Here is a 24,030-nt window from a genome sequence, read left to right on the forward strand (position 1 = left end):
CCATTTACCTTTTATAGAATTTTTTTTTTCATTATTCATTCCGATTCTATTTCTACTTTCCTTTATTTATTTTCTTTGGTTATTGAGCAAACTTGACACTTTGCCCATAGAAGGAGAAACTAGACTGTTTTAATTTTGAAATAGAACTCGCCAACAAACTTCAAAACAGTGTATTTTCACAGATGTACATATGTGAACTCCAAGCTAGATGTGTGCTTATGGCGAGGTGATAGCGTAGTTAGAGATTACAGCATAAATGATACTGGTACTGCTACTTGAAATGTGTGGTAATGCTAATATAACTAGACTATCTACCTGCTCTGTAAGTAACTTTTTTGAATTTACTGAACTGTTGATGTGAATATTTTATTTACTAAATAAAATAATTGAAATGTATAAAATATATATTTTATATTTTGCAAAGGATAGATTATGTAAACATTATCAATTTAATAGGTAAATTTGCCTTACTTCAATTATTTAAGTGTTCGTGAAATTATCCTATTAAATACCATTAGTCAAATTATTTTTCTTCAGTAATATTGAGTAGATTATTAACTCTTTTTACCATTAGATAATTGCACTCATGCACTTAGCTCATTCTTGCAGTTATGTAAACAAGGCAGTCACTTAATCTACTTACAATTATTGGAAAAATTATCAAACACTTATGGTTGAAAATTCAAAAACCTGCGTGATGGCAAAACCGGTGTGACTAACTGGGTAAGAGGTAGTTAAGTTCTTCATGAAGTAATACTTCTTCTTTAAATGATCCTGGCAGTTTTAGAGATCGCAGAATGGTGAGGAAAATTCATTTAAATGTTAGAGACAAATTGACTAAGTTAATTGTATTAAACAAAGAGTGCTTACAGTATGTGTTTAAATCATCTGTGGACCACACATGCTGTCATCTCCACACTAGCATCCTCTCGGGGAATGATGGCAGTTCCCATTGTCTGAGATCTACCTTTTAGGATCCCTTTTTTTTTTTTTTGGCCCGACTGAATATGTTTAATATATGTGTATATTCATGCTAGACCATTTTGCCTTTCTTGTGCAGGTCATTTATTCTTTCACCATCAATCAACAAGCTTCTTGTTGAAGATGTTTTTGTTTGTTTAGCTTGTAAAAGTATTGCTCTTGGGGGGGGGGGGAAGCTTCTTCTATTATTTTATTCTGATCAGAAATCAAGACACAGACAGAATGATATATAGAAACTGACTTAATACGTAGGAATATCCATGAGGCGTTTTAAAAACACATTCAATACTCCTTTATTGCATTACTCACATTTTGAATCAATATATATACTGAAGTGCAAATAGAAGTTTTACTCTAACATGAGTATAATGTGGAACTCCTTAGGAAAGAAAGATTTTTGACAACAGAACATTTTAAAATCGATTATTCAGAATTAGAAATGGGCAGTACAAATCCATATTTGGATTCGTTGGATTTGAATCAGTTTCAATCAGTTGAATAGGGTTGGAATCAATTCCAACAACTATTACTCCATCTCCAGTTTTCCAAATATAAAATTTATACTATCGTATTATTAAATAACTAGATTCACATCAAAATGAAAAATTTTATTTTTTCAAAATAAAAATTAAAAATTATACTTTCGAAAATAATTAAATGATTCATTTGTTGTAGCATTTTTAATTCGTGCTCAAATATATTTATTTACACCTATTATAAAGCTCCAGATTATGGTGCTTGTGGACCAAGGAAGGTACTTTTAGGTTATACAACATATGCTTATCAGTGACTTGTCTTTGCTGTGCGTGAGACGTACATCGATTTGATGCTGATAGAAATAACTAGTTTCTCTTTTTGTATTATATTATGTTAAGTAAATCTAATTCAGAAGTAATGATCTTTTATATTCAAGCTTAATTTTATGGCCCGTTAGATAAGATTATGGATCAACTTGTTTTCTTCATTCACGCTGCCAACAGAAGTCTTGATTGTTGACTTGTAGGTCAACCTTTTTTTTAAGGTCTAGAATTTCCTTTGAAGTTGTTTTCTCTTATATCTATTCCGGTCTCTCTACATGCTAAAGACCTCGTATCTCTAAGCAAAGAATCAAACAGGTTAGTAACGATAGTTCTTCTTTTCTCGTCGCAGTATGATATTATGATTTAAGAAAATTCATTTTAAATACATGGGTTATGGCTACTTCTTAGCATTAGTAATAGCAGTGTACAAGAATAATCTCTTGCTTACTGAATATTCGTTTTCCTAACATCTTTCATTTTATCTCGAATCCTGCTATCTAAAAAAGATTACTTCGATTGAGGTTTAGCTGGATTGTTAGCAATATCAGTCTAAACATTGTAAACATCTATTTTTATAAAATTTATTCTATTATTCAGTAACTAGATTCACTTCAAAATGAAAAAAATATCCTTTCAAAAGTAATTAAATGATTCATTTGTTGAAGCATTTATAATTCGAATTCAAATATTTTAGTTACACCAATTATAAAGCTCCAGATTATGGTGCTTGTGGAACAAGGAAGGTTCTCTTAGGTTATACTACATATGCTTATCAGTGACGTCTTTGCTGTGCGTGAGACGTAGATGAATTTGATGCTGAAAAGAATTGTTATAGCTGCAATATTTGCAGCTATTTTGTACGTTTGGAGATAAGAGTAAGTAAACCAGTACAAGTACGTTAAAATATTATTTCTCTACTTGAAATAGTATAGGTAGTGTACCTAGTACTAGTGTTTCTTATTTCCATATTCCAGGCATTAATTCTCTGTGTTATTGTTAATTATAATTTTAAATTTATTTTATTTTTTAATTTTGTATGATTTCGGGTATATTCTCTTTTCTTTCATTGAGAAATGTGTTCATTTTCAATTACCATAAACAACTTAATAGTAGAATATCCAATGTCTGTTTTAAATGAATTTTCTTGAATCATAATATTATGAACTAAAGAGGCTGTAGAAGTGATCCCAAAACGTAAGTTCTTAAAAGTTTTGAATTTTATTATTTTTCTGAAATTGTTATACTGTTTTTCAAATAGCTAACATCGAGCTATTAGCTAAATAATCTAATTATTAATTTACTGGCGCTGTACTTTTTCTTTCCTTATCATTTATACAGATCCAGTTTGAGGCTTGTTCGTGGTTTTGTAAATAGCGTCAGAAACTTGGAACATTTTCAAAAATGTCAGGATCTTACTGTTGTGTTTTCTTAAGTTCGCTGAAAGCCTCTAAGAGTAGAACTCTATGAAATCTTATTAGTTCATTAAGAAAAGAAAAGTAGTTTCTTTTGTCAAAGCCAAGATTGAACCTTCATCTTTTCAAAGTAAAATCTGGACATCTACAGCAATATTAGATCGGATTTACTTATTTATTTATTAATTTAAATGATTACAAGACAGAAGACACACCAACCCTGAAATGTAAAAGTATTACTTTCTAAACTAGCCCTGAAGATGACCTAGTCCCTAGGTCGAAAGCTCGGCAAAATAAATTTTACTCGACTGAAATGGCAATTATTTTTTCATCCTATTAAATGATTACGGTTGGACAAATTTTTCTGCTAACATCTACCTACTACATAACAAGTCAAGACTGACTCACAAAATACCATCTCACTAATTTGGGTTCAGGTCAAAGTATTTATCAATAACATCAAGTTGAACGAATAACTGAACATATCGTGCATAAAGTAGAAAACAGTAAGTACACAGCAGCTATATTTCTTGATTTATCTGACAATTTTGACACGTTGGACTGCTGTGCAAAATTAGGTAGACTTAGAATTAATTACATTATTCAAATCATACGATCTTCTTTAGAAGACATAACTTTTTTAGGTAAGATTTATAACATTTTAATTTATTAATTACAATTTATTTTAGTAGATTATGAATGAAAATAAAAAAAAAACAGCTGGAATCAGCTGTTCAGATAACCTTCACTTACCAGCTGATCAGTTTGGCCAGTTACCGTCGGCCATCTTTAACTCGGTCGTGGTGTCTCTTTATTTACGTGATTTTTAGGTGAATATTAGTGCGTGGCAAAGTGAAGTTCGATTTTATAAATTGAGTTTAAGTTATACTTAGTGCGTGATATACAGTTTTAGTGTAAATAATGTCGTGAATTATTTTAAAAAGTGTCAAGTGTCAAGTGCTATTGGACTGGTGATCTACTGAGATGCTGATGTTCTTGGATATTCCTTAAACAAGGTAAGACTTTGTTATCAATTATTTAATAATATTTTTATTATTCTTGCATGAAAACAGCATGTTATCATTTACTTGTTACTTAAAAATAAATATTGCTTCGTTTTAACTATCTTCAGTGTTGGTTAATTCTTTTATTTTGAACACTACAAATATTTAAATTGATATCTAAACCTTTTCGATTAATTCTTTGATCTTTTCTTTTTAATCGACTACGAGTTCAAAATTAGTATTCTTGGTTTACTCTGGGCCAAAAAAGTCTGTGAACACTTACCTAAATTTTATTACTTTTATCTTAGTAGAAACTTCTTTTTTCTCAAATAAAATTATACTATTCGGTAGGGAGAAACCAGGGTTGTTTATTTTAGATGTAATCTTTTAATTTTTTTTTTTTTAACTGGAATAGCTTAATGAAACGATAAACAAAAAAGCACCACAAACGAATGCAAAAAAAGTATGTGAACACTATGAACATAATAAATTATTCTTACACATTGTATATGTATTATAAATTTTAAAAACTTGTAGGACCTTCTTTGTTTCTAATCACTTGCAACAAGCGAGCTTTCATCGATCCTTCTAATTTTGTAGTCGTCAACGTTGGAATTTTATCCCACTCTTCTAAAATAGCGTTTTTTAATTGTTCACGGTCACGCTTCCGTATTTTTCGTACTTATTAATTATATTATGCTCCGTTGACGGTTTTTTTTTTAAACTATTTTGCCTATTTCACGAATACTTTTTCTTTCATTTCGCAACTACACAATAAGTTCAAGAATCGGTCTAGGAACTTTCATATTAGTGGTTAAATAATACTAATTGCATTATTTATTCACTAAACTGACTGATATGATCTCTACAAGACCATAGGGTTCTTTGGAACCATATTCAACTGTTTTTCTGTTTGTTATCTATGTAAAAATTTCGATTTGTGCACATTTATACGGTTGTTCACAGACTTTTTTTGCATTCGTGTGTGGTGTTGATTTGTTTAACGTTTCATAATGATATTCCTGTTCAAAAAAAATAAAAGATTTTATATAAAATAGACAACCCTGGTTTCTCTCTGCCGAATAGTATAATTTCATTTGAGAAGAAAAGAAGTTTCTACTAAGATAAAATTAATAAAATTTAGGTAAGTGTTCCCCGACTTTTTTTGGCCCAGTGTACCTGTTGTTTTTTGGAATTGATTTCTAAAAATTCCTTTTCACAATTAGTTCCTTTTATAGAACTCTATGTAGAATATTTAAGTCCAAACAACTCCACATCACAATTCGCCCCTCATTAATTAGATCCTTGGGGTAGATTCAGTAATAAATAATTGATACCTACTTTAACATTCGTTAAGAACGAATGAATTCCCCTTTCGGTGAATGGTCAGACGGTTTTTCTATTTTGTAAAAAAATTCATTTGCTTCATTCATTCACCTAAGAAAATGAACTCGTTTATGAAATTTTTCTACACCCAATGCTTAAAAATTTTGTTGTTAATGTTTTATTAGCAATCTATTCCATTATATAAGGAAACGAACTTGAAAAGCAAATAAATTAGAGTTGACGCGGAAAAAATAATTTGAATGTTATGAGTACCTGAAATATAAATAAATAATAACATGCAAACGTGTAAATATTACTTCATTTAAAAAAAAAAAATGCCAGCTCATGCTTGAAACATCAAGTTTGCCAAGAAAAATGTATTAGTGAAAGGATGGGAGCAATTTATAGAAGTGCTCAAGATTTCAGTTTACTCAATATTTTTTTTTTTTTTTTTAATGAAGTAACTTAATCAGTAGGTGTAGGGAAACAAACAGTAAGAACAAAGTATTAGTTCATTATAGCTTTTATTATAACTTTTTTAACTACAATAAATTACAATTAGATTTAAATTTTCATTTTTCTTATATAATAGTTAATACAATTCAAACTAATTTATTGTTGTTTGATTATTCATAATGTTCCTGAAGACAAGACACCGAACATGGATCAGGGTAGAAACTGATGTAGAACTGGATCCAACTAATTCCTTGAAACAGAAGAGCACAATTGGCCTATTATGCACTGTTACAGGTATGATAAAGTATCTAAAGTAATATGATTGGTTTATCTTTTAATCAGTTAATCTAGCTAACTGTTGCACAGGATAACTTGTTGCACTTGTTATACTGTACTGGTGCACTGATTAAAGAATCTAATCGGTTACACTGGCTGACTGCTTTTACTAGTTAAAACAGTTGCACTAGTGTAACCAGTTAAAACAGTTATGCTCGGTTAACTGGTTAAACTAACTACTTAATCGGTTTTATCGGTTGGCACTGATTAATTGGTTAAACTGGTTTTACTGGTTGACTAGTTAATCACTTAAACTTGTACTAGTGAATCGGTTAAACTAGTTTAATTGGTTACCATTGTCACTTCACTTCGCTTCGCCTAGCAACTTATTTTCTTCTCCTACTAGCTTATTTTCTTCATTTATCCACTGATTCTTTTACCTATCCACTTATATCTCATATAGGTTGGGGAAGGTAGATCAATAAGTGAATAGATGAATACAATAAGTTGATAGTTAAAGAAAATAAATGATGGGTGAAGAGAAATAATTGGATAAATGGCAAAGGTAACCACTTGAACTAGATTAACTAGTAGAACTAGTTAGCCATTTAAACCGTTAAACCGATTAAGTACTTAACCAGATAAACTGGTTAACAAAGTAGCTAGTTTAGCCGATTAGTTGACTTGATAAACTAGTCTGTTACCAGAAAAACCGGTTACCTAGCTAACCAATTTAATTATCTGAACCTTTTAGAAAGGTTTGCCGATACTCTATTTTAACAAGTTTACCCGATTTACTATTTAAACAGTATAACCTATTTAACGTAGTTATCTGGTTTAATCGGCAAACGGGTTAACTAGTCAACCTGGTTAACTAGTTAATTGATCAAACTAGTTTATAGCTAGCTTACTGGTTTTACAAGTTGATCAGTTATGGCTAACTAGTCAAGGGTATAACTCGGTAACTAGTTAATCGGTTAAACTTGTTAACTGTTAATCGGTCAAACTAGCCAACGGGTTGACTGGCTTAACTGGTTAAACTAGTACAATTGGTTACCTTTGTCATTAAATTATTCCTTTTCACATATCAATTTATTTTCTTTACCTGTCAATTGATTCTTTTAACTACCCACTTCTTGATCCTCCGCTTATCCGCCTCTGATAGAGATAAGTGGATTGGTAAGAGAATAAGTGGACAAATGAAGAAAATAAGTTGTAAGGTGAAACGAAATGACAAAGGTAACCATTTGAACTAGTTTAACAAGTTAGCCAGTTAACCAGTTGGCTAGCTTGACCGATGAACAGTTAACAAGTTTAACTGATTAACTTCCTACCGAGTTATACCCTTAACCAGTTAGCCATTTTAACCGATCAACTAGTTAAACCAGTAAGCTATTTAAACCAGTTTAATCAATTAACTAGTAAATCACGTCGACTAGTTAAACCCATCAGCCGATTTAACCAGTTAACTAGTTGATAGGTTATCTTGGTTAACTAGTTAATCGGTAAAACTGGTTAACTAGTTTATCGGTTAACCTGGTTAACTGGTTCCATTAGTTAAATTGGTTAACTAGGTAATTTGTTTAACTGACAGGCTAGTTTAATTGGTCGATTAGTCAGGTAGGCAGGCTGCTTTGTTAACCAGTTTTTAGCTGGATAGGCTAGGTTAGGTTAGGTTAGATTAGATTAGATTAGGCTAGGCTAGGGTAGATTAGGTTAAGTTAAGTTAGATTAGGTTAGGCTAGGGTAGGTTAGGTTAAGTTAAGGCGAGGTTAATTAAGCTAGGGTAGGTTACGTTATGTTAAGTTAATCTAAGATAACCTAACCTACCCCCCCCTTTTACTTAGGTTAACTTAGGCTAGGTTAACCTAACCTAACTTAACCACACCGACTTACTATTAATCAGCTGAACCGGTTACGTAGTTCAGCCGATTAACTAGTTAACCAGTTAAACCAGTCATCCAGTTTAACCGGTTACCTAGTTAATCAGCTCAACCAGTTTACCCAGTTCAACCGATTTACTAGTTGACCAGTTAAACCAGGTTCCAGTTTAACCGGTCAACTATTATTCAGCTAAACCGGTTACGCAGTTCAACCGATTAACTAGTTAACCAGTTAAACCAATGAGCCAGTTAACCGGTTAACTAGTTAATCAGCTCAACCAGTTACCCAGTTCAACCGAATAACTAGTTTACCAGTTTAACCGGTTAACTAGTTTATCAGCTCAACCAGTTTACCCAGTTCAACCGATTAACTAGTTAACCAGTTTAACTGGTTAACAAGTTAATCCGCTCAACCAGTTTCAGAGTTCAACCGATTAACTAGTTTACCAATGAACCAGTCATCCAAATCAACCGGTTAACTAGTTAATCAGTTTATCTGTTTTACCGGCTAAGAGGTTTAACTACTATTCAACCCGGTTAACTAGTCAATCGGTTAACCTGTGTTTCACTAGTTAAATTGGGTAACCAGTTAATCGGTTTTATTGGCTGATTAGTATAAGCCAAGGTAACTTATTAACTAGTTTTCCAGTTTGCCTGTTTAACCGGTAAACTAGATAATCAGTTAAACCCGTCAACCAGATAAACCATTTAACCGATTAGCTGGTTATCTATTCAGTTCAACGGATAAACTATTTTAGTAGATAAACCAGTTAGCCAGTTTAATCCAATAAACTAATTAGCCGTTAAGCCGAATAACGAATTAACCAGTTATCCAGTTTAACCGATTTAGCAGTTAAATCAGTTAGACAGTCTATCCGATTAACTAGATAACCAGTAAACCTGTTAAACAGATACATCAGTAAAACCAATTTAACCGATTAACCAGTTAACAGATTAACTAGTTAACAAGTTTATCCGATGAACTAGGTAACCAGGTAGCACGTTTAACCAGTTAGCCACGTAGCCAGTTTAGCTGATTACATGCAACATGCAAAATAATTTTAAAAAACTTACGTGAAAGGTGCAACGTCCTGAGAAGAATCCTTCCTCTTTACTCCCTGTACAGTTCTCAAATTAATATTATTCCTGTTGCTACCTAAACCAAAAATTTTTTTTTAGTTATATGAACTGTTTGATTAAATTATATAATAAGTATAATAAAATGTACTGCTTTTTACTTTATCTAATGTTTGTAATAATTTCTATTTCTTTTTCAGTCTCTGTTTCTTCTTGTTTTCGTTTTTTATTTTATTTTTTGCAAACCGAAACATTTCCTAATAAGTGATGCATTTTCAATTGATCTGTTCTTACTGAGATATATGGAAAATTTAAATAAAATGGAAAAATAAAAAAAACAAATGTAAAGAGACTGATCATGCATGATTTTTATCACATTGCGCAAATTCGAAAAAGAGATTACAAACGTTTAAGAAAATTAAAAAAACAAAAACACATTTTAAAAATAAAATTTCACTAACCTTTGTCCAATTATCTTTACAGGTATTGCCAGCAACAGAAGTGGAGTCAATTCCCATCCAGAAATCAATGCTGTGCAAAGTGTTGCAATGAAAGAGATAGTTGCTATCAGCACCTCTAAAACCAGTAGCCTGAAATAATGTCATATTTACCTATGTAATTCAAATTACTAATGATTATTCTTAAATTTTGTTAACTTCTTAAACTGAAGAACGTATTATAATTATTTAATCTTAAATAAAAAGATTTATTTCCAAAGAACTTAATTAAGTCTGTTTTCTTCTACTTTCCCTAAATTAACTGTAGCCTAACCTATGGTACCCCAACATTGTGAATGTTTTTATATCAGCTGATTCTCAGTTATCGATGGTAAATAAATAAATAAATGCATTAACCATATTAAATCTACAATAATTGAATAATTGAATCAGCTAAATTAAAAACATTCAAGCATATAGGACATAGATAAAGAGTTACATATACAATGAGCAGGATGCAGGGAGACACTACATAGTACATCATTAATAAAATCTAGTAAGGTTATCTTGGCGAGTTATACATTTATTTAAGGTAGAAACTATTAAAAAATTAATATCGTTGGCGTAGGTTAGAAAAAAAAGTTCTGAGAATATAGAAACAACACCGTTAATGAACAAGGAGAAATGGTCCAATGAGACCAAAGGTACGCCTGAAACTGCTTCATTACTGCAATAACTGTAAAAGTATTTACTTTTACAATCGTTCTACTCATTAGGCAATCGAAAATTCAGTTTATAAGGTTTCTATTATACCTATAATGTCTTAGCTTATGAACAAGTAAGCTGACTTAAAGAAATGCACTGGAGATTTTGTCGATAAGATAAACGACATCATCACGACAGTACTTAATCTTAATCAAGCAATAAAGTAAGTAATTTTCAAACAACACGACAATAATAGTTGATCGACCCGCAAAGGAACCACACTGCTTAGAACACACTGAAGTTAGAAATAAATTATGGAATTTCTAGCTAGGTCTATGCTTCCTAATAATTTTGGTACACAAATAACTTTATAAACTTTCCACTAATCAGGAAAGAAACACATAATATAAAGTTTGATGAATCCCTTATTATTACTTAACTACACTAATTCCAGGTTCTAAAAAAAAATCCGTTTTTCACAAATATTGTTTAAATTAGAACCATATACATATCTTTTTTAAAAGTGAATGTTGAATTTAATGATACTTTTACTGCTGCAGGCGGATCTCTGACCAATTTTACTAATCTAACTGCTGTATAATTGTTCATTGTCAAGCCAGTATAGAGCTTGAGATTATACTCGTATACTTATAACTTTTAATAGCTTTCAATCGTAGTGTACAGATAAAGTTTTCGTTAAGAAAATTGTATGATATAACCCATTTTTAAAATTAGAGATATTAGTTATTAAAATTATTTTTTTCCTTTTAAACTTCAATTCTGAAACTAAAAAGTCGAACGAAAACTACATACAAGCAAATAATTACTTAATTCGTAATAATAGTAAATCACGCGTAGATTCCCGTCCAATATGCAACAGGTTGTTCACCAATCAGTGCATATGTTTTAAAATAAAAATAAATTACGTAAAAATTTCACTTCCTAACAATAAGAAAGTAATAAAATAAATAAACTTACATGTACACACCAGCAATGAGTTGAATACAGGCATACATCTGCCAATGTCTAAGCATCGTAATATTGAAAAAGACAAAAACTGCCAGTGATGTAACATTAATTTCAATAAATTGAGAAATCCAAGATTAGTGATTTCCTGCAACAAAATAAAGAAGAAGATATTTGAAAAATTAAATATATTACTACAATCATGCAGAAGAAATCTTCTATTCTTCTAATCTTCTATTATAGGTAAAGTGGCTGAATATTCTCTCTACTTGGCCAAAGATCTTCTTAATGACATTGCAGAAGTTCTCCAAATAAAGAGGAAATAACAATAAATAGTTTAATATTGCACTTTAAAAAAATAAAAATAACTAAATGCTCTGGATATATCAGCTAACAATTAACCTACAACTTTTATCAACCAATTTAATCTTACTTCTGATTCTAATTGTTTTTCCGAAATTATATAACATGCAAATTGAAGATTTTAATTTTAATGTTCTTAAGTATTTTAATTGTAAAGGATGTTTTATCAAGAAGCTTCTAATGCTAACAAAAAAATAAGATTAAACACTAAATGCCACCAAGGTATCTCAAGTTAACAATTATTACAAAAAATAAAACATATTTATAAGAAATCTTATAGCTGACTTACTATTTCATTGAAATATAATCACTTCTTGTCCTGCCTGCAGTTGTTGATCCACTATTAAGTTGTAACAAAGACCGTAGAGCTCCACCGAACTGAACACTCCAAGTACCTTTTACCATATGGTAAGTTACTGCACATCAGCTGATAATGGTCCCACCATATTGGCAAAGATAACCTGACAGTATCAGCTGATGAATAATGTTACCATGACAACGGGATATTATGTACTGATTAGTGGGAATCATTGAAATGGTACAAATTTGAGAGTGAAATTACAAAATTAATCAATTAAAAATACTATCAAATTTTTATGTATGTATTAAAGGACCAACGGTAGCGAAATGGTAAAAAGAGAAAAAACATTTATCACTACTTCAGGATTTAGTCTGGGTACAGATATGGAGCATGCCACGTTTAACTTTCCTCTTTTTTTGGATAATGAAATTAGTTCTATTATAAAAGAATTTAAATTGATAAAAGCAACTATTCAGAGTTAAAATCTCATATGAATTAATAAGATTTTCCTAGCTATCATTAGTGGTAATAATAACAGAGATACTTAACAAGATAGCAATAACAAAAGAAATACCTAGGTAATGGAAGAAATACCAAGATTAACAGTAAGCATCTCGTTAGACAGATCAAGAAATAGAGAAAGACAATTCTTGAGATGGAAGATGTTCTAGATAAATTTTGAGGGGTTTTTGTTTTATTTTAGAGTCCAAGAAATAGTTTAAAGAGTTAGTTATTCAATTACGTTAAGCTAATTCTTTTCATTTAGTACTCGGTTCCTTTGTTACTAAATATTTGAATTATTATTTTTTGTTTTGTTTTTGGTGTACACTTTATAATTTCTAATAGAGGCTGTTATTATTATTATTACTACTTAAAAAAACCTATAATTGGTATATTTCAGATATTGATCTCATGGCTTTTTTATATTTTGTTAACTCTGACAGCCTTTTGAAAAGAACATATACGAAACTACACATACTTGGGGAACATAAAAGCACGATAGGTTTGAAAATATCGAATGTATTTCAATGAACATATTTAAAGCATTATTATTATTAATATTAATATTATTTATTGTTCAAATTTAAAGGGGAACTCTAAAGATATTTAAAAAAAAGTTATCTGATACTTCCGAAATACAACAATATTTTATTAGAAAGTGAAGAAATATTTAAAAAATACTTTCCTTAGTAAGGTACATATTTAAGACTTAAAGGCGGTTTTAGGAATAAGAGAGAATTTGTAACATTCAGTAAGCGTTAAACATACAAAAATTGTAAAACATGCGAATTGAAGATTTTAATTTTCATGTTCTAATGTGTTTTAATTGTAAAGGTTAATGTTTTAGCAAGAAGCTTCTTATGCTAACAAAAAAATTAAGATTAAACGCTAAATGCTACCGAGGTATCTCAAGTTAACAATCATTACAAAAAATAAAACATATAAGAAATCTTTTAACTGACTTACTTTTTCATTGAAATCCATTTACTTCTTGACCAGCCTGCACTTGTTAATCCACTATTGAGTTGTAATAAAGACCGTAGAGCTCCACCGAACTGAACACTCCAAGTACCTTTTACCATATGGTAAGTTACTGCACATCAGCTGATAATGGTCCCACCATATTGGCAAAGATAACCTGACAGTATCAGCTGATGAATAATGTTACCATGACAACGGGATATTATGTACTGATTAGTGGGAATCATTGAAATGGTACACATTGATTGGAGTTGAAATGGTAAATGAAATTATCAGATTAACCAGTTCAAAATTCTAGCAGATTTTTTTTATTTATTAAAGGAAAAACAGTGAAAAAAAATCTTACCTGGGCAACAAAGATTACATCAATATTCCTAATGGCTGATAATCGGGGTGCTACAATAAAATTAGTTCTATTTCGTGCTGCTCGGTTCAAAGCTTTCTTGTACAACCAAATCGCTAATTGAATCCAAAGCCGGTGTAGTTTCATCAAGCATGAGTATTTTCGGATTCATGACCAAAACTCGTGCAATTGCTATTCTTTGTTTTTTCCTCAAGATAGCAGAGTACCTTCCAGCTACAACGGGTACTTTTGAATACCTGAAAAACTGAAGCAATATTCACAGATCAAGACTTTAGTAAAGAAAATCTTAAAAAATCTACTTCAATAAGATTTTTTGTAAATTGAATTGCATTAGCAAATTATATTGTCAGTGATGGACATGTCAAATAACAATTATTATTCTTGCGAAACTTAACTTTGTTGCCTGTTATTAAAATCTGCACAGAAAACCGTATTTCCTAACAAAATAATTCTTATTTTTTTCATGAAACTTGTGTAATAACAGCGTAACTCCTATCAGAACTGATGTAAATGTCTTTGCGTATGCATTAAAAATTTTAGAAATCAAACTATGCATACTTCTAGCGGGAAACTATGGATACACGTAGAAATATTAGTAAAACTTTCCAACCATGAAGATTTATCTTCTTAAATCTTTTTACTAATAGGACATTTAACTAGGATACTGAGAGATATTCAGAAAGATTCAGAATTTGCATAGATTTTGATTAAGTAAGTCGTACTTCTACTGCGTACACCACTGTAGTCTAATAATGAATAATAGGTATACATCTTCACCCATTCAATTGAACACGACTAATTGCAATGATTAAACTGTGTGCGTTGAGTAATAGAATCAAGGTAAAGATACCCAGTTCGAAATGCATTTAAGCTTGTCTAGTATGCGCCTAGGATTGAATTTATGAAACGTCCATTCTTAGAATAAAAGTCTGTAACAGCAACGAACCCAATAAGAGAAGATAGGAGCCTAATAAGACAAATTTTTCAAACTTCGATTTTCATAAAATACCATTAGCATATAGACACGGACGTTCTTGAAAATAATTCCTTCACTCCATTATCACAATCCAGCACCATTCTGTAGAGATTTTTTACATAGAAATAAAGGCAGGGGCAAGTTCACTTACAAATACTTACATTGTGATATACAGATAGAATTAAAAGCATATTCCAAACAATATTAAATAATGTTATATGTACTTCTAACAGTTTTACAACTTGGGTATCTCCCAAAATGCATCAAGAATAATAAGTTATTTCAAGGAGAGAAGATATTTATGTCAAAAATGAAAATATAAACAAAAATGCTCTTTTTAACTTCACCACAATCAATCAGATATCAGCGCCAAACCAAAGGATGAAACACAAGAAACAGGAGGCCTGCTGCAAGGAGGTCATTCAATACTTTCTGATGTTAGTAGTTCCTAGGTCAAAAGCTTGGCATTAATACAAACACAAAATTATAACTGAACAATAATCTTTCTTGCCTTTGGAGTAATGAATCAGTCACCAATAAAATAAATGAAGATTAGTCCACAAAGTGTACATTTAGTATTTTTGCTCAAAAAAGTTAAATAAAAATCCATTCAGTGAATTGGTACTTTTAGTAATTTCCCTCATAAACAGGATTTTAGCAACACATTTAACCTTTCATTAGGAACGTACATTATACTAAGATCGCTAAGTTAAACACGGTATCCGTGGAGGGACCAAATCGAAATATAAAGTTTCATGTTCATGCAGTGTTTCTATTCAAGATACTAAGAAAACACGCCCTCACAAACATTGAGTAAGAGTTGCATGTAAAGAGGACAAGAATGATTTATTGTTGCCCAACCGCCCAAAACCACGGTCTACAGTTAAAAACTGATAATAAATCATAAGAGAATCGTAAAACAGTAAGAAAATTATAAAAGAAACTAAGTAAATACCGAAAGAATTGTAAGTTAAACTGTTTGAAGCCGTAAGTAAATCTTACGAGAACTTAATTGAAGAAAAACCTTAAGAGAATCGTAGGATAACTGCAATTAAACCGTAAGGGAATCGTAAATAAAGACTGAGAGAATCGCTACTGAACAAGCATAACGAGTATTTTTGGAGAAAGGTTATTGATGGTTAGTTTTAGGGCTCTAGCAGATCTGTACGAGATACTTTGGCAATTCCACAGTATTAGAATATTCTGTCTCGATTACATTGCGCAACGAATGTGTTTTACTGTAAATATATACACGTTGAATTTAGGAATTGTTGAAGTAATGGTTAGTTCCATACGTTGGAAGACGATTGGCTTTGCTAATAGAAGCATTTGCTGGCACAAGGAGCAAATATACTACAACAGACTGTGAGGATATTATCCTGTAAGGAAGGTGCTAAGGTGAATAGGTATGCCTTTCAATAAAGGGCTCAACACCTTTCCAATCTATTTACATATCGTTTTGGAATACAAAACACTATCTACCCTTATATTTATAAACTACCTACGATTATGGCCTGTGTTACCTGAATTATTTCAGCAATTATTAAAGCATTTGTCTGACAAAGAAATGTAAAATCTGTATTATCATTTTTCTTTTCAAATTATTACACGAATAAATATTCATTCAAACAAACAACTAGGAAAATTATTCTAGACCACGTACACAAATAAAGATTTCACAGATCCCAGCATTTCTGTATATTTTCTATCTTTTTTCATCTACGTTTCTTTTTATTCCTGGACACCCATTTCTTTTTTTATTCAACTTTTCTAATCTTAAGTTTTTTTTTTTTTTTTTAAGCAGATCATGCACTTAATGAGGTGTTATCTATTGAGTTTTGTATTTTTTAGTCTGCGTATTTTATAATTTAAAACACGAAACATGTTCTAGTGGTGTAAGGCTGGAGTGTTAAATAATTGAAACCAGAGCTCACCTTTAGGTGTGCTTTTCTATCATTAACCCACGAGGATAGCTGGTTCTGAATTTGTTATCTGGAGGAACAGAATAATGATTTAATAGGAAATACATTCAAATCTTAGTTTAAGAATAAAAAAAGCACTAACTTTAATGTCTACTATCAAGTGTGTCTGGCAAAAATAAATCACCTTTCCAAAACAAAAAGAAAACATTTTAAAAAGAACGATTGAAGGTGATGCCAAAAACGAATATTTATTAAAAATAGAGAAAAGGACTCACACGGATTCTTCTTGAGTAAATTCAGATTTAGAGAGAACTCGTTCGTGCAGCTATTTGATAATCTGTCATGATAAGTCATCTATAAGTTGATATATATCAAGAATAGATTGAATTTGAATAACTGAAATTTGAAGTAGAACAGTTACCTGTTAATTAATTGCAGTTCCTTCCACATTGGTGGAAAACGTAGAGATGAAAACATTAATTGGTGGTTTAAAAAGGAGGAAAGTGGATTGAAGAAGTGAAAGGAACATGGACCAAACCATTAGCAGTTACCGATTTTCTAACTTTCTTCGAAATTTGTGATAGAAATTGATAATTTAGGACTACACGTTGAATTTTCTTATTTGGAAATAGGCAATAACTGTAATGAGATAAACTACTCAACAAATTATAACTTAGTTGGGACTTGACATAAATTGAGATTAAAGAAACACTAGAATATGTTCCCGTACTAATCAGATGCACTAAAATAAGCAATTAGTAAACTAGTTACTGATGATCATTGATCAATAAAATAAATTTGAATGAAATCAAGTAAATTAGATACTTGTACAAGTCAGGGAAAGTGGAATTCTGGCGGACCTCCAGATTGCAGTAAGGTTAATATAACCTCATCCTACTAGTTTGTATTCAAAATTATTTAGGTTCATATACATTGCTGACTAAAGAAAAGAAAATCTAGAAGAAAAGACCACAGAATATTAATACAATTGCTAAAAATTGTGTTGAACCACCAATGACATGGAAAAATACTAAAATTAAATACTAAGTTTTGGGGTGGCCCCTCTCCAAGAGCAGCTATAAAACGATTCAGACTTGCTGTCCATTAAATATTCTTATAGCTTTTCATTAAGATTGAAAGGAGGATAGACTTGATTGAAACCAGCAAAAGGAGGTGTGGATTGGAAGTTTTGGATGACACTAAACTTATAGTAATTTAATAACTTTTCGCTAAAATTGAGAGAAGGCTAGGTTTGACAGAAACCCATAAAAATAAGGTGTACATTGGATTATTACTGAACTAAAAGTCTGTACATATATATTAACTTATTCAACGTTTACAACTATGGTTCTGTGATGCGCGAATGCTCGGAAAATTACTCAATTAAGTGCTCTTAAAATTTAATGGCTGGCAAAAGATAGTTTATTTTAAAAGAACATAATATTCAGCACAGCTAAAATTGCAGAGCAAGGATGACATTCGCTTTATCTTGGTATTATAGACATCCACGACTCCAGTAAAGTTCATATCTATTCCTTGAGCAATATACTGTCTCAGGTACCCATACATATTAAGGAAATTAAGGGACAAACTTTTGTAGAGTATTTAGCTGTTTTTACTCAAAAATGGGCATGGAATCTCAGATTTTTGAGGGCTGCTTCACCGTGAAGAATACATTCGCCATAAATGTCAATTATCAAATACAAAAAACGCATTTTTTTAGCTTTACTTCAGTTTTAATGTGATGATGGCAAATTTTCCAGCCTGAATTCCAATTATAAAGAGGAGAAATAATACTGAAGGCGGACACACCTACTTAGTATCTTATTTTTAACATTACGCTTTTCTGTGCAGTTTTTGAGAAGAAATCCTATCGGACAGTTTTATTAAAATTATTGCAAATTGGCGCATATTGTAAATATATTACCTTCATTTTCCAATGATTAAAACTTTTTTCCCAATTAAAAATTTAAAATGGTATTTAATGTACAAAATATTGATCACAGGGAAGAGAAAAGGATAAATAATGCTCTACAATTATAGATTAAATTACAGGCAAACACTAATTATGAATTTTTTTTTTATGTACTTTGTGGCTTATTATTCTGCCTTTATGTGCACAGTAATTTTAGCTTTACACTAAAAACTATCTTTAACAATTTCCATCATGTTTCATGTAAAGATTTTCTATCACACTTAAAAAAAGAAATAAAGATTGTGATTTATAAAACAAAAAAAACTTCTAATATATTTCTCATTATGGTGTGTTAAAAGAGCAAAAACTAGTTAATCCATCGTCATTATGTGAAAAACCCATTTTTAATGGAAACCTCTGTCTTCTATTTAAGTAATAAGTATTTTTCTCTGTTTACAGGTGAGTCGAAGTCAAGATGAACTTTAGGGGAAGATATGTAAGTTTTCGTGACTTTATTCTTCTCTATGTATAAATTTAAGTGTAGAAATCAGCTGAATGGTAATTAGGAAGCGCTGAACAATTATTAAACAAATGTAAAGATTACTGTAGTAACTGCAAAGCAGGTTTGTAAAGACATAAAAGTAACAGTGTTTCAAAGTTGGATGAATCAAATAACCTTTACATTTCCCAGATTAATATTCAAGTTACATCTCTTACTCTTGATATGTGGCAGAAGCTGGTTTATGATAAGGGTAGAAGTCTTTTTCGTTGTTAGTATGCTTTGTGTAAAGTCTGCTCTTGTTTTACTTTGTTTGGTGCTGAATGTAGGGTCAAATGCAGGCTTTTTCTTTTTTTTTGGACGATTTGTGGTTTATGGATAGTTGGAACCCACTTTCATTTCGTTACAATAGCGTTAGTGAAAGCATTGTCCAATTTTGGTTCCAGTAATTTAGTTCCAGCAACTTTGACCTACTAGGTAGTACGTTTGGTTTGTTCGTCCAGGCATTTATGAAACAAAAACGATCCATTTTTTAGATTTATTGACTACTTTAAACATTTTGGATGGTACTTAGTCAGTGATAAACCCCAAACAATTGCGAAAGGCTAAAATCCAATTTTTAAAAAGCATAGCTAAGGTATTGTTGTATTATTGTAAATTGAATGAATAGAAATTTTTAAGTTATGTCTCACCTAACATACACTTGGACCTTTTGCAATTAGTTTGTTATTAAATTTTCAAGTATCTCATTAACTTTCTTACAGGTAAAACGAGACCAGGCCAAAATGGCGTCTGCCGAATTCCTTGAATGTCAAAGAACCTAATCAATTTGTTTCTTGTTAGCAAAGATTTGCAGATGCTATTAGTTACAAATATAGCATCTTTCCTTCTCAGTAAGACAGTAGGGATTTATGAACTTCGTCCTTAAAATAATAATTAATACTGGGAAATAACTAACATTAAATTTTCTCCCTTGAATGTGTCTATTTCTCGTCAAAATGTTAATGAAAAATAACTTAGCTGTTACCACTATTTGAAAATATTTTCCATGTTTAGAATTAACCAATGAGTTTTCCAGCCTACTCAGAAGTTAATACTCAAAGAAAACATTGGGCAAAATTATATAGTTGATTTTTAAAACATTATTTCGCCATTCTGGTAGGCCTGGTTGATTTTTAATAAGTATTAACTAAACTCTGCCCCCGTTTAAGCCTTCTTTAAAGCACTTCTCCGGCCTAGAACCAAGTTCATTGTTTACAAAGTTTAATTAAAGTCTTGATTTACATTTTCATTTGAAAGTAAAGCTTCCTAGTTTTAAAAGATTTGTAGGGGAGGGCCACTTTTACTACCAAATCGATGGTTATTCTGTTGTTTGCGGGAAGAGGTATTTTTTTTTCTTCTTTGTTAAAAAAGAAAGCAGGAGTATTCGTCCTTTTTGAAGTTAGTGTATTTTTTCTCTTCTACTTAAACACAGCTGTAAGTTATCAGGAAGTAGAATATATATATTTTTTAATTTATATTACGACATTTGTATTCATTCTTTACCATCGTGTCGTGTTTTTATTTAAACTAAATAATAAGGGCCCAACTCATCTGGCTCATTAATAATGTAGAATCACCCCAAACTGTTTCAAATTCTTTCCTTCACTCAGCTGAAAGGTCACTTTTCATTCAAAAGTCACTGATCATGTTGTCACTCTCCCTTATCTTTACTTAACTAGATATCCAACCAGACAGCCTTTTTGTACAAAGGGAAGCACAGGGCATTCTTAAGAGATTTTTCTTTAAATTACATTTCACAGTAAATGCCCTTCCTAATCCTTCTAGATTGGTTCCTTCACTCTCTTTGGCTTATTACAATAAACTGCATAACTTAAACGTTGAAAAAAAAAAATCAACGAAGCTACAGGCTTATTATTCCAAGGCTCAGAACATGAAAAATCGCATCATTGATTGAAGGCGACTTTGCATTAAAGTACGATTATTATTCCTCGTATTATTTCGGGAGGCGGTTGTTGTTCTAGTGGTTATGAAGCATGGATTTGAAAATTGTACCTCACTTAGTTCGAATCCCGCGTACTAAGTGCTACTTTTCATTTGGTAGAAAACAAATTAAATAGTAAAGTATGTGTTTCCGCCTCCGTCCACGACACCTTATTGGTATTATTTTATTTATTATTTAGTTACAAGCTTATAGGTAAATACCTTTAGCTGGGAACTGTAACAACAATGCACAAGCAGTAAAATTAATACAGTAGTAAAATAAAGGAAATGAAACTATTCTTTATGAGGTACAAAATTGGATAACTAAAACATAACTCATTGACATACATAAGTGAAAAATAACTTAATTAGTTAGACATAAATTACTCAACAGTTATCACTCTAAGAGCGAAGAGCTTCTGAGCTTCAGAGCTTGGTACATAAAACTGTAAATTTCAATAATCTGATTCACACTATTTATATCTATCTAACAACTTGAGAAACTTATCATTTAAAGAATCATTTGAAGACTGATACGAGTTAAGAAAATGACTTCTAATAGGTAAAAGTGAGGCACATTCAAAAAGGAAATGAACAACTGAATCAGGAGAAAAAGAGTTACAAATGAGGCAAAGATTGTTTTCATCAAATTCATAACGACACCTTATTGGTACTTAGACGTTAAGCCCTGCTTGTAAAAAAAAATAGATGATTACTTTACTTTTATAAGTATTTTAGAGCAAGGATTAAATTATTCTGTCGTTATATCAGCTATTCAATGTTTATATAAGGAAAAACCATAAATATGTTACCAAAATACCAAATCTTGAGATAATGTGGTGACTTGAAGTGCCGAAGTAATTTTGAGCGTCTTTTTCGTGAATAGTACTTTTTAAAGTGAACATGTTTAACCATTAAAGTCAACTGAAAAATTGTAAATATCGAGAAAATTTTTGATTGCATAAAATGTGGTTACAGCAAGTTGTAAGAACGTTCAAATTAGATTTTATTTTTAGATACCACTTTCAGTTCGTTTCAGAAGACCTCAATAGAAGTTGGTATTTCTGGTGATAACTCCGAAACGATCTCAATTCTCTTACGTGAACAAATCTTTTCTCTTACTGTGATATATTTGAATACAAATGTTTTTACTCGCCAGCCTTGGAACAGGCCTGGTTTTATCGTATTTACTTGGGACCAGGTGATGGGTTGTAGTTTATTGCACGCTTTATGTTGTACACAGCCACTATAAAAGTCTCTTTCTCCTCTACCCGCCACCGGTACAAAGTTTTATATAACGTTGGTTGGAGTGTGTAGCCGTCAGACTGCGTGCCTGTCCCCTTTAGGAATGTAGCGTGTTGTGACCTGCTACAAAACACGCAACCTATCTTTGTAAGTTTTTATAGATTGCCTATTGTTACAGCCCGCCAGGAGTGGCGTAGGACGTCGTCTATTCAAGGACGTCCGGAACTAGGTTAACTACTGGTTATTACCATGTCGGACAACTGTTGACTCCAAATTCTCTTATCTGTTTTTACTACCGCTCTTCGAGTCTTTCTGCTTACAGTTTTTATGTTTACTTTACGTTGTCGCAAACTCTTATTGATCTCATCTTTTATTTATTTACTTCCTTTCTTAAATTTGAATTATATTTAACTAGAAAATCATTTTTATGAAGGAAATATTAATCATAAATTAGACGTTGTCACGAGCTATTAATCAAACGGCCTTTAAACATGCTTTATCATTCAGCACGCACTCTACTATTATTCTCTATGTATTAACTCACAAATCTTCGTAAGAATACCTACCTAGAGTTTGTAAAACCGTACATTACACTGAAATGTAACCTTTCCTATCCTGAAAACTGCTCTAAACTGATTTTTGTTTCATTTTTTTGGAAAAATGAATTTAGTAACTTGTGATTTATGTGCATGTAATATATACACGGTTATAGATAATACTAAGATTTATTTATTTGTACAAAAAAGCGCTTAGTTGTTTGGAATATAACTAGAATGTTCGCTAACTTACTATGAATCCGATGAGAATTAACTTACTGTAAAGTAGGATTTCTGAAAAACTGGGACTAAATTTGAACAGAATGACTTAAATTACTTTAAAAAAGTATAACTCTCATTCTTCGATTTAAAAACAAGTTTGACAAATTAAACTAAAGATTAAATGACAATAAAATTTAGTTTTCATCGTAAATCAAGTTAATGCCATCTGTAATAAATCAAATTGAACGAGAAGAAATTTTCTAGTTTCTATTCTAGGATGTTAGTATCATTCAGCAACATTACAAGGTGCGAAGGACCTTAGATGTTGAGTACCTTTAAAAAAAAAAACACAATAATAATAATAATAATAATATTCTAGGAGGGAAGGGATTAGCTATGAGGTTAGCATACTGGACTCCCACGCGGAGGTCCCGGGTTCGAATCCAGCAGCTGACCCTTAGATTTTCTCTTCCTAGGAGCTTCTTGCAGCTCACTGTCCGGTGATGGACAGTGTTGTCTGTAACGAGAGAACACTGTCCGGAGGCCGGCAGTGCACTGGAAAAAGCTCCGGGCGCTAATGACCTCAGCTGTTGATGCGCAAAAAAAAAAAAAAATAATAATAATAATATTCTAGGATGAAAAAGAATCGTTAGCGGTATGTTTTATGATTTCAAACATGTTCTTACGTTCTAGTAGTTACGGCTAGCTGGTTCCGTGAGAGTATCTGCATAAATCAAAAAAGAAGCAGATATATGCAGAGCTCTTTGCTGGCACTAGTAAGTTATATATCATACGATCCTGGGTACGCTAGTGTCGCCAATTCAAATGGAAAGCATCTTCTACAACCTCTAGGGTATTATTGGATGAGTGGTGTTGGTAGGACTTTGTTTGAAGGGTTA

General features: G+C 31.4%; 2 protein-coding genes and 1 long non-coding RNA gene across 20 annotated transcripts in view; 2 read left to right on the forward strand and 1 right to left on the reverse strand.

The window, feature by feature from the left end:
- Nucleotides 1-9,731, forward strand: part of LOC141456807 (uncharacterized) — a 22,400-nt gene extending 12,669 nt beyond the window's left edge. For 5 of the 7 annotated variants that reach the window (XR_012460040.1, XR_012460044.1, XR_012460041.1 and 2 more), the window contains 3 exons: nucleotides 183-4,209; nucleotides 6,171-6,273; nucleotides 9,699-9,731. This is a non-coding gene — a long non-coding RNA (uncharacterized lncRNA). The remainder of the gene's footprint in view (nucleotides 1-182; nucleotides 4,210-6,170; nucleotides 6,274-9,698) is intronic. The other 2 variants (XR_012460043.1, XR_012460046.1) reach the window with 2 other exon arrangements.
- LOC141456792 (furin-like protease 1) overlaps nucleotides 1-24,030 on the forward strand; it is a 749,499-nt gene that overhangs the window by 430,418 nt on the left and 295,051 nt on the right. The gene's annotated exons all lie outside the window — the stretch shown is intronic.
- The window catches only part of LOC141456800 (uncharacterized), a 23,387-nt gene continuing 5,396 nt past the window's right edge, over nucleotides 6,040-24,030 (reverse strand). The window contains exons 1-8 of one of the 8 annotated variants that reach the window (XM_074133086.1): nucleotides 17,153-17,620; nucleotides 17,007-17,068; nucleotides 16,744-16,801; nucleotides 13,816-14,077; nucleotides 11,346-11,471; nucleotides 9,677-9,805; nucleotides 9,213-9,294; nucleotides 6,040-6,229 (exon numbers count right to left, since the gene is read on the reverse strand). In XM_074133086.1, the coding sequence (XP_073989187.1) occupies nucleotides 9,268-9,294; nucleotides 9,677-9,805; nucleotides 11,346-11,471; nucleotides 13,816-13,959 (426 nt within the window). In that variant the 5' untranslated portion in view covers nucleotides 13,960-14,077; nucleotides 16,744-16,801; nucleotides 17,007-17,068; nucleotides 17,153-17,620 and the 3' untranslated portion in view covers nucleotides 6,040-6,229; nucleotides 9,213-9,267. Of the gene's footprint in view, nucleotides 6,230-9,212; nucleotides 9,295-9,676; nucleotides 9,806-11,335; nucleotides 11,472-11,975; nucleotides 12,148-13,454; nucleotides 13,627-13,815; nucleotides 14,078-16,743; nucleotides 16,802-17,006; nucleotides 17,069-17,152; nucleotides 17,621-24,030 lie in introns of those variants that run through there. The other 7 variants (XM_074133090.1, XM_074133087.1, XM_074133089.1 and 4 more) reach the window with 7 other exon arrangements.

This window comes from Rhodnius prolixus, unplaced genomic scaffold (assembly GCF_049639745.1).
Source record: "Rhodnius prolixus isolate KJV_2025 unplaced genomic scaffold, Rpr scaffold_10, whole genome shotgun sequence".
NCBI classification, from domain to species: Eukaryota; Metazoa; Arthropoda; class Insecta; order Hemiptera; family Reduviidae; genus Rhodnius; species Rhodnius prolixus.